Genomic DNA, 11862 nt, shown 5'->3' on the forward strand with positions numbered 1-11862 from the left:
CCATGACTACGACGGCTTCTTTCTCGCCTCGACGATTCCTCCGCTGCACCTTCTCCCTCTCCGATCCACGGTTGTTACCTGTCACGCTAATCTATCTTTAACAGTTTGTTCATGAATTATCTCTACCGTCAACCTCACCCATCCATCGTCCTTCTGCTCCGTCGTATCACCAGCCACCACCGATCAAGACTCATCTCCCTATCATCTTTTTAAGTTCGTCCCATTCAAACCCATAATCCACATAAATTCTAACTCGTTGGGAGAAGAGCGATGGCAGGAGTGAGACAAAACATGACAACATCAATGGGCAAGGCACATCGACGGCACGTTAGGGTTTTAAGGTCAGGAGGATGCGTAGAGGAGAAGGAGAGCAGCAGTTTGATTTGATTTTGCACCAATCTCAAGGCTAGCTGGTATGGGGTTAAGAATCGGATAGACGATGTATAGGAATTTCCCTATTATATCGTGTTGATTTTCTCTAAAATTTACATTTTTCTTTAATATTGATGCGTTCGTAAATCATATGTTTATGCTGAATATTACTAACATGGATCGTTACTAAAATTTAAATTGGATGTAGAAGAATGGAGAGGTTGTCACAGCATCTACGGGCCCGCCTCACATGTTCCTTTTGAAGACCACATGAACATCTCCATCATCCAAATCAGAAGGATTTTTTTTCAATAAAACTGGACCACTCCCAACACAAGTGGCACTTGTTTGATCTGCCACTCTGCCATTATGCCTTTGGAGCCATCTGTGCCCACCAAATTAAAAAAAAATAGAAATAAATTACCCGCAAAAAGAAGAAAAAGAAAAACCACTTCCAAGTTGCAGGCACATGACCTGATCTTTGCTCCTCTCATGACTCATGCTCTGCTCAACCCAAGAAAAACCAGCATCTAGCCAATAAGCAATACCTTCACCATGACCATGGCACACAAAGTTCCAACAGATCCATTCTCCACTAGACACTCCAATCCAGATTAACAGGTAATTAGCTTGTAAAATACAGCACAGATGAAGAGTTGTAAAGCACAATACCACAGGTGCCAACAGTATGGGCCTTAAACCAGATGGTGTGTTCATGGTTTGGTTTGATTCAAGTTGTTGAACCAGGAACATATGTATGATCACAAAAACTTTGCAGGCAGAAAGGAGCTGAAGAAACAAAATAGCTTTGATGCCAAGAACATGTGACAGAGTCCTGTGGAGTACATGCTAAAGCTCCCAAGAAAGAATCATTTGAAAACTGCCATAGGCAGTTACTGGGTTCCGGAGCATCATGTGGACTTCAAGGTGAAGTTCTGTAAAGTTTCACTCCAGGGTTCCAAAGAAGTCCACTACATCATAAACCATATTACCTGCGTCTAAAAAGGCACAAAGCGCGTGGAAACTAAGGAGTCTGGTCATCTTATGTACTGACTTAAATTGGTTCCCACAAGGAAGTCCCTCACCATACTGATCATGGGCAAGGCGCAAAGGTTGGTCAAAAAAGAATGCATTAGAACTCAATACATACATGCTATTCATTTATTGCATTCCTATGAACAAAATTTAGGATACGGAGTCTACTGGTCATCGATTACATATGCTTTATCCAGCTTCTTTTCTAGTGACAAAGGGGCAGAGAAATTTAATGGTGAAAACATGTCATCATATTTGGATTTGGGAGCGGGCTTGAACTCATAAGGGCCCACCTTGGTTCCCCAAACCTGAGAATAAGTGGGCACATTGTCAAAAAGATACTTTCTTTTACACAAGCATTCCAAGTCGGCTAGAAATCTAGAACATTAGCGTGACGAATGTAGAAAATTACCTGGTTTCCTTCGTCATCAAAACCCTTGTCCCAGATGTGCACTTCACCATTCTTGTGAATGGACAAATCCGATGTACAATATGATGCACCACTCTGTTTAAATACTAATCTTCAGATGGGGACAAGCCAGACATTGCAAAAGAGGATTACCCAGGTGGGGTCTGATGAAATTGATTTTTTTCTAAAAAGTAACTTCAAATTATACGCGGTCAGAAAGAGGACTGAATATGCTGATTGAGAGGCGAACACAAGTAGCTCACCCAATTGTTGGGGAAACCTTCAGGCGGGGTAGATCCTTCGTATAAGCAGCGTTTTCCACGTCCACATTGTGATAAATGTATGGTGGTCAGATGCTCTGCAATATCCTGAACACCAATTGTAACCCTGAATGTTAGGACAGTACATATACTGGGAAGTAATAGTATAATCCACTTTATGTTGGCGTAACCTTGGACAGTTATAAATGTAACCTTGAGAGTTAGGACAGTTATGTTGTGGTGGATAGGTGAGCTTTTGCCTATTTTCTTTCTCCAACCACCATTATAGGTAGGAATTGCAGCTTTAGAATGATAAGACATCTTAAAATTGTTCAATCGTTCATTAAAAATAGTCCACATATATTGGGAAGGTGTTTCACAACAGCTATTTCTTTAGTGAACAGATATTTAAAGCGAAGGTTTGGTGACCATCAACGATAGAAATAAGAAACCAGCATAACTCTTAGTTACAAAATCTAGGTACCTGTCAATGCATGATTCTATGTGGAGTAGCACAGTGTAGATGTAACTACAGAGATACATGCACAACCTACTATGTAATGTGTTTACAAATGAGTAAAAGATCCTCAGGTTACGCCACATTAAATAAGGGAGCCAGCGCTTTTGTCCATGCAGGAACTAGGTCCAGGTCCTAGTAGTACACTAAGTGAAGCACATAATGGCCCAAATTTAGGTCAGCAGAAGCATTAATAACAGCATTCCATTCCACGCTCAAAAAATCAACAGATGTGAATGAATTGTAAAATAAAACATATGGCGAGTCTGCAGATTATATCACTCATAATCGAAGCCCATTGAACTCTTTATCATCTTTGGTTTGGTGACAGGATGGAATCCCTGCCATAGATATCCCAATTAAGTTCATAGATATTTTCAGTGGATTTATTCATTGGCAGCTTCACATGGTCCCTAACTCACTATACCTACATTAATATGCACAGAACAACTTAGAATAATCCTTAAGTATCTTAAATTTATCTAATTGTTGTATACTATTGAAGCCAGCCACCAACAGTTTAAGCCACCATCGGCCCACGGTTATGAGTAAGTGAGGGGGAACAACTTCTCAAGCATGCATTCTGAAAAGTAAGATTTTGGACATGGCATACCGCAATTACTTCTTCTGGATGTGGCCTCTGATCCTTTGGACGGTCACATAAATTCTTGTACTCTTCAGCATCCCTAATTGCATATGAACTCAACTGTCCATTGGAAATAATTTAAAATGTTATCTAGTCAGCTCTTCCTGCAGAATTAATTAACAACATAATATCCTTCAATCAGCTTTTCTAAGAGTAGGAATATGGATGGATTGAAAGTGCATCACTTCAACCACTATTTTAGTGCCTTTGTTAATGCCAGGTATTAAAATTCATGGTGCTAAATGTTAATCTAGATTCACATAAAGGCTATTAAATGGCCAAAAGAAAGAAGTTTATGGTTACTTAGAACAGTCAAAATGTAAATTAGACTGTAGCAGATCTGTGTGACTCTAACCAGACCATTTTATGCCCCCCCACTATGGACATGTTGCATCACACCAAGCCTTTTGGGCAATCAAGTTTACCTAACTACTTATGTTTTAAACATGGGAAATAATACGTGGGAATGACCTTAAGTAATGTCATGCGTGGGTATTCATGAACGAGATGCATCTTTTTATAGTTGAATAGGAGATCTTATTTGCTCAGATGATCTCATCTTGGACAAAGTCAAAAGTAGAGGATGACGAACTGAATACTGCTATTAAACTCTGAGACATATTAGTATGGATGGCTGGATGCATTGATTTGTTTAGTACAACAATTTCACAACATTGCAGGAGCTCAGAGGAAGTATGTCATATATTTGGTGAGATATTCTGTACAGCAACTTAGTTTGAAACAAGCATTTCAAATTCAAGCTCACCTCAACATCACATTTCATCTCCTTTGGACAGGGCTTTACCATGTAGAATCTCTGCAGGGACCTTAACTTATAATTATTTGTACAAATGTAGAGCACATAAGATATTGTAAATACAGAATGGACAAACAGTAGAGCTGAAATCCAAATTTCATTGTCAAATCATCTTAATACTATCCTAACGACTGGCATATGAAGTTCTACTATTCCGTGAAACAGCCTTGTTGGAAACAAACTTGTTCGGTTTTCAGATTTTTAGTTGCATCTTGTTACGCCAAATTTTTTAGAAGTACCCTTCTTGCAGAGTAATGGAACCGTTTTTCTGAATACTCCAAACTAACGGCATCATCCACAGCTATCAGACAGGCAATACATATATCAAGAACATAGCATGCAACATGGCTAAGAGTTTGTTAATCTGATTAGGTTAACTAGAAACAAAGGATTTAAAAGAAACAGGAGATTGCTATAGGGGTGTATCAAATGTTCATCAAAATAGTGCAACAGGGAAAATATATCGCTTGGTCACAGAGCATTTTGATGTGCGTGTACTGTCAGATAATATAATATAATCTTGTTTAAACTATATTTATCTGCATAAGATGAATTTAAGTTTGTGCAGAAACAATTCAATAATTTGAAAGATAGGATACATCCTACATAAGAATTGAAAAGGGCAAAAGGGGAGACATGTAAGAGTGATGATTACAGTTTAGAAGCTACCTACTTGTCTAAAAGGCTTTTCTGGAGTTCTCCAAAATGCCTGCAAAGGAAAGTATGGAATTCAAATATCTGAAAGGACAGAATAATAAAGAAAAATGTATAGAGATAATGATCATACTTGCTCATAGTAAAGCACTCTGGAACCATCCACCATCTCAGTTGCAGGACATGTGAGCATTCTGAAACAAAAAGAAGAACAAATTGTAACACAGGATATTTATATGACTGCAAACAAACTAGTACGTGCCTAAAGGATACTAATCTCATGCCAAAAAAAGGGAAACGCACGTGATTCTGAGTGTGTAAATAAAGTTTTTGCATCATAAATGCAGAGAATCTGTACGACGTCACTTCTACCAAGTTACTTACATCCAAGCAGGTTCAGAGAAGTTTTACTTTCATTATTCATAATGAAGTATCAAGATAGACTTGTACCGTCAAAAGGACAAGTACCCAGATACCCTTGTACTCTTTATCAAAGTGTCAAGCAAAAGACAGTAAACAAAGGGATGCTCTCAAGCCTCGCCCGAAGAGCAAATGACCAAGTACTGTAAGAATTACATGGTTAAAACATCAACTAGTTCCCCCACAAATTATAACATCATCGATAATGACAACAGTAAGTAGATCAGAAAGAGCAAAAGTTACAAGGAAAGAGTTAAAAGAAAACTATAGCAGGTCAGTGTAACCATTCAGTCGCCAATACGAGAACTCGACCAAAAAAACTTTGCTTTATCTGGCCATCTCTTTTTTGGCAAAGTATCTGAAAATTTAATCAAATTTATAAATTTTAATATTTTAATAAATACAGAACCTTTACATACATATAGTTTAATAAACAATTTCCTCAAAGTGATAGTACAAGAGGTAGCATTTTCATGAGCGTATCCTAATAGTCATGAAGGCAGCATCCAACAAGAGTACAAGACACAAAGTTCAGCAACCATCAACGGTACATCAAGTTCCATTATTCAGCTCCCACAGCATATTTGTTAGAAGATTTGGTATGGTGCTTTAATTGAAAATTTTGGTTGACATACAGCAAGAATCCAAATCCTTTGGAAAAGTTGGCTGCCCTCAATCAACTCTTACATCACTATGCATACTACCCGATGATCACACTGAACATTTCTATTCAAAACCCAACAAAGAAAATATCCAATCAAAGTACTTTACAGTGTCCAATCAAAATACCCGATGATGGCGCAGGGGTTGACTCGCCGTTGGTACATAACTTTCTGAACTTCGATGGGCGCATATGCGTGCGGCCTGATGGTCACATATGTTGGTTATTTTGGAGAGTTTTGTTCCGGTCCAGCCCTAGGTGCTGCGATGTTAATCCCGGAAGTTTGAGCATTAGCATTAGTTTGTTTTCCTGTATTTCGAAGTTTGGAACTCGTTGTAATTTCGTTGCTTTAGAGTAATGAAATTCAGGGATAACCGGTTGTGGAAATAAAGTGTTCAGTCAAACTATGTCAACCAAGTATTGCATTTCCCAATCATTTTAGCGCTAGCCAGCATTTGTAGAAACCAGGAATTCATCACCACCAAAGCTAAATATCACAAACCTAAAGTAACCATCGACGGCGAAATTGATGCATATCAAAAAATTGAATTGCAAAGATCAACACGACTAATCTATGGGAAACAATCATTTGTTGTGCTTCTGCGTATACCACCCAACAAAAACAAGACTAGATCTTATAATTCGCAGATATCAAAGACAATAACCCCAATCAAATGGACAGTGGAAACACTAGTGTGCGAAAAAAGGATGCAGTGCTTTTGAAGAACATAATTCTTACCTCAAGTTAAAGTAGTTGTCGGGATCTTTCCGCGCCTGCTCCCTCGAGAACTGCACATCAAACCAATAAACAAGCGAACCAGTCAAGTCCCAACTATACACCAAGAAATGTATCAAGACACAAACATTTCTTTCCCTTCGTTCAAAATTGGGGATTTCTCTCCTCGCAAAAAAAAAAGACGGAACTTTTCAGACGAATTCCCAGTGAGGCCGCACCGAAATGCGCCGGGACTTCACGAGGGAGGGGGAAGGGAATCACCTTCTCGCCGGAGAGCGCGTCGGCGACGGCGCGTGCGTGGTCCCAGCGGGTGGTGGAGCGGCGCAGCCGGCGGAGCAGCAAGACGCCGCCGACGACCACTAGCGCCTTCAGCACCGCGCCCCGCACCGCACCGCCGACGCCTCCACTGGTGTCCTCGTCGCCGGAGCCCATCGGGGTTTCCACGGCGGACGCGCGAGGGCCGACCAAGACGAGGTTGGGGTGGCCGGGTGGGAGCCTGGGAGGCGGACGAGGAGCCAGAGAGGAAAATTCACATTTTTTGGAGGGGTCAGGGGTAATATGGGAAACTGGAGCTGTTTTTTCTGTGGACTGCGGCGCTGGGTTCATCCGTTGCTGGAGAAATTCTCAAATTCGACCTCAAAAAAAAAAGAAATTCTCAAATTCCGGTGGCTTTTCTGTTCGGTTTTCGGAGCGTTGTCAGTGCATCACTAAAAAAACTAGCTGGGTTTTCATTGAAATTCTGTTACAGTTCGAACCTGAAGTTCTAACTGGCAATCTGCGTCCCTACCCCCACCTTTCTAGTTCGAATGTGATTTTATAAATTAGAAGTTGAATTTTGGCGGCTTTAAAAGGCGAATTCGGGAACCAGATATTCAATAGAAAAAATCAATAAATTGTGCAGGTGTGCAGGTGGTCGTATTACCTAGTGTAGCAACACCATATCATCACCTTGTCTGAAATACAAACATGCAAGGGCTTAAAATTACAATTACATGATACACTGTAAATATAAACAAGTATATGCTACATGGTAGGCCATAGGGCGTGTATGTTAAAGAACGGCTTACCAAGTTGCAATTTCGGCTGAAACAACACAGCTCTCGACTATTATATGCCACTCTAACACAAAACTTGTGCTATCGTGGACACAATACACATACTATTGCAACTTTGGTCGATTCGTGGCGTTAGGAAAGTAGAGATTGTCACATCCAATTTTAACAGATAAAATCAAATATAATTTATGTGTACAGAAAGTTTAACACATATAAAGACATTATAGGTGAAATAATAAAAGTAATACTTTAACTTACAAATATTCAACGCTTAAAAAAAACTTCACCTAAACAACTTTAATAACTAAACGACAGCATCTAATCAACAACAGCGGGACAAAAGCATCGGCGATCAAACACTCCACAGGCATCGACGGGGAACACACTCCTAGAACACCGGGTCGTCGTCTTAAAAATCTTGAAAGTCCTCCACTGAGCAGCATGTATATTGAGAGAAATAATAAGGGTGAGCACATAGAGTACTCAGCAAGTGTAAAAAAATAATAATATGTAGACTTTCAACAATAATAGGCTAACACATGGAATATTTGTGTAAATGGGAGTAAAGAAAAGATATTTAGACTCAAAAACATTAAACAGTTATTAAGTGAATGTAACCCAAACCACCCAACAACCATCCATCCAAAGATAACCATCACCATCCAGTACCTCCTATACCAATAAGATCATGACCATGACCATAACCATAATCATAACCTATAACCATAACCCATAACCACAACTCACAACTAACTAATCATGTGAGGATCCAAGTCTCACATAACCAAGGGCACGGCTGTTATAACAGTTTTATACTCTGCAGAGATTGTACAACTTTCCTACCAGTCGTGATTTCATCACATGCAAGCAGATGACTAAAGTCTCTATGTTGCAATGCTAGCCAAGCACTATACACACGCCAGTGGTGTGTTGCCAGGAGATCACTGCGAAGCATTTACAAATAATTCTCCCAGTATGTGTCACCAACACTTCAGGTTTCACCGCTAGGTGCTGCCACCTAGAAGCCTCCTCTTGTGCCCTGTGGTTTTTGAGAATTAACTTCCCTCATTCACGCCTCCCATCTGGCCCACACAACACTAGAAGAACCCCAATTAATCATCTAAGCCTACCCATATCAGTCTCGTATTTGTACGGAACTTCTCGGATTGTCGCTCCACGAATCGGTCTTTACTTAGATTACTTGAGCAAACACTAAACCAACCACATAACCATGACCACTATCAGCAGCATCCCTATGCTCAAGGCCTAAGATTTCATGTTCCTAAACCATTAACAAGTTAACCATCATTGTTGCATATGTTCATTAGTCAAGATTATGACACTTCCTATTATCCCAAAAGCATGGCTAAGCAATCGACCCATAAAAGATACCTAACAATAAACCATCTAGGTTACAATGGATGATAAGGGAAAATCTAGTAAAAACTCTAACATGGGTGACTACCCATCATATTGACAGACACTGCATGCAATTTTGTAAAATAAAACAGTTTAAAACATAGGTTCAAGATGATCAAGGACACTTGTCTTCTCCTTGATGCTGCTTAGTGTATCCTAGCTCTTGATCTTGACATTCCTCAAATTGTTCCAGGACATTGTCGACTAACCGCATAATTACCGATAAAGCACACAAACAAACCACACTAAGAACAAAGCACAAAACAAAATAACAGCAAGATCAAACCTATCTAGAAAGATAGAGCTCAGAGAAACGAATCTAACTATGTAAGAATTGCTTAAAACGGAGCTACGACAAAAAAGATACACTAAAAGCAATATTAGGGCTCAATTTGAAAAGGAAAAGAACTTAATTGTAATTATCAAAAAGTTTTAGGGACCTTTTGTAAAAATAGAGGGGTCTAAATGTAATTTTTGAAAACTTTAGGGGCTAAAGTGTTAAAAGATAGGGATCTTTTGTGAAAACAGAGAAGTTCAGGGGCTTATATGCAAAATTACCCATTACTGGAAATATTTGGAATTATTTTTTATTGAAAAACATCCTTTAATACGTGGCTGCTGACTGGATGACACGTGGGCATTGACTAGAACTGGTGACATGGCATGCACGTGGTAGCTGACTCGGCTGAAGTGCTGACTGGGATAAGTGATGACACGTGGCGGATTCCTATTGGATATTGAAGAGGTATGGGGGAGATCTAATCTAAACGGTCGACTACGGATCTGACGGCTGTGATTGATGGGGACGACCGGAGAGAGGGAGCACGACGGTGCCGAGGGGAAGGCAGCGGCGGACTCGCTGGAAACCCACCAAAATCAGGTTCCAGGTCGCCGCCGCCGACGACGAGCGGTGGCACAGATGAAGATGCTCATGGGGAATCTGTTTGAGGCCTTACCTCGAGCGGAGCGACACCGAAAGGGACTCGACGACGACGTAGACAGTGGAGGAGCTCGGGGGCGCGATGGGAGGCGACTCCGGCGACTAGGGAGGCAAGGTGATGGCGGCTCGAGCTTTAGCTGGCGATGGCGAGGCTCGGAGACCACTCGGCGGAGGCAAGGCAGGACGGGAATGGCTCGGCGGCGGGGCTAGATGACGGGCGGCGGCAAGAGCTTGAACTCGGCGAGAAAGGGCTCGAGATCTCAACGAGATGGATCGGAGATTGATCGGGGAGGGGGCGGGCATATATATATGCGGGTTTGGGGCTCTCGGGAGCGTATAGGACTCTCAGGCGGTGTCGATTCCAACTCGGACACGGCGGTGGTGGTGAGACTGAGTCGGAGATAGAGACGATGCGGGCGAAGGCGAAAACAGCGCGGGGCGCGTTCGGCTGTTAGGCTGGCGCGGCTGCTGGCAAGCGTGGCCCAGGGGGGAGAGCAGGTGGGCGAGCTGGGCCAAAGCGGGCCCAGGTGGAAGCGCTAGAGGGAGGGAGCAGCAAGCCGGCTGGTGGGCTAGGCTGGGGAGAGAGGACGATGGACCGAGAGGAAGAGATAGAACGGGCCGACTCAAGGTGGTTGGGTCGAAAGGAGGGAGGAGCGGCCCGAAAGAAGGGTTAGGTTTTTCCTTTTTCCTTTTTTCTAAATGCTTTTGAATTCAAATCAAAGCAAACTAAACTCAAACAAAGCCAAATAAACCCTACATGCCTATTTTAACATGAATGCACTCAAACAAATAATAATTACCTTATTCAAATTTGAATTTGAATATAGAAAATAGGCTTTTTTCTATTCTAATTATTCAACCTATTATCTAATATTGGAAAATTTTAGAAATTTGTGAAAATTAAAAATTAGGGTGTGACAGAGGTGGATCACAAAAATGTAACCAGGTGATGGTCCAATAAGAGTTTTGAGTTTTATATTTTTTAAAATTAATATTTGAATAAATAGACTCTTAATAAAAATATTTATAAAAATAAATACCTATCGTTTTCTCATAGGACGGTTAGACCCTTACCGTCCCCTGATCGTAAACACATATAGTACCATGACAGCGCTTTACCATCCTCTGATGGGGTGGTTAGGGCATTGCCGCCTCATCAGAGGGCAGTAAGCCCGTGTGAACATTACTACACGAGAAGTACGGCTCACAGCTCTATTTTTCTCTCATATTTTCTCTGTATAAAATAGTGGTCTTCTACTGCTCCAAAAATCCTAACTTTTTGTACGTGTTTTATAATCTATGTGGAGCCCATTTTAATTAGATTCACCAGAAAAAACCTGTGTAGAATGTAAACTAAAAAAGAGCTACCTTTATAACTTTTAATAATTGTTAGGGCATCAAATAAATTTCCAAAAATCTAGAAAAATCACTAATATTCTTCTTATGTGATGGACTAATTTCTAAAATTATTTTTAGCCATATGTTATATAGTGAAAAAGTGAGTTCCTTTGTAATGCTCTATTTATATGCATTTTTATCATTTCATGTTATATTCTTCTTTTTATTCAATTTGAATTCAAACATATACACCCTTGACTGTGCCCGAAGTAGTGTTCATAGCTCTATTTTCCCCTCCTATCTTCTCTCTGACCTGAGATGTTAAAGTACCAGTCAGCTCCATTTATTTCTCATTATATCAAGATTTAACATTATACTGCATATTATATCTGAGAATCCTTACATCCTAGTCATCGTCCAGACCATACCAAGTATAAGCACAAACACCATTATCTTAAGATGGTTTAGACTCCCTTCCATTTCATTCATCTTCATGGGTACTTCCTTCAGAGCAAACAGTTGCAACCCCATATCATGTAAAGCTTCAACTTTATACCCCGCATCTGTATTCTGGTTCATCACT

General features: G+C 40.6%; 1 protein-coding gene across 1 annotated transcript; it reads right to left on the reverse strand.

Annotated features, from left to right (window-relative positions):
- Positions 1–1485: 1485 nt before the first annotated feature.
- On the reverse strand, positions 1486–7057 carry LOC133900581 (chromophore lyase CRL, chloroplastic-like). Its single transcript, XM_062341766.1, has 9 exons — positions 6789–7057; positions 6531–6580; positions 4844–4904; positions 4730–4765; positions 4006–4056; positions 3207–3299; positions 2080–2184; positions 1820–1912; positions 1486–1715 (listed from the first exon to the last, which is right to left on the reverse strand). Exons 1-9 carry the CDS (start codon positions 6957–6959, stop codon positions 1572–1574), a joined length of 804 nt encoding a protein of 267 aa, XP_062197750.1. The 5' UTR covers positions 6960–7057; the 3' UTR covers positions 1486–1571.
- Between the last annotated feature and the right edge of the window lie 4805 nt (positions 7058–11862).

Source organism: Phragmites australis, chromosome 19 (assembly GCF_958298935.1).
Source record: "Phragmites australis chromosome 19, lpPhrAust1.1, whole genome shotgun sequence".
Classification (NCBI taxonomy): domain Eukaryota; kingdom Viridiplantae; phylum Streptophyta; class Magnoliopsida; order Poales; family Poaceae; genus Phragmites; species Phragmites australis.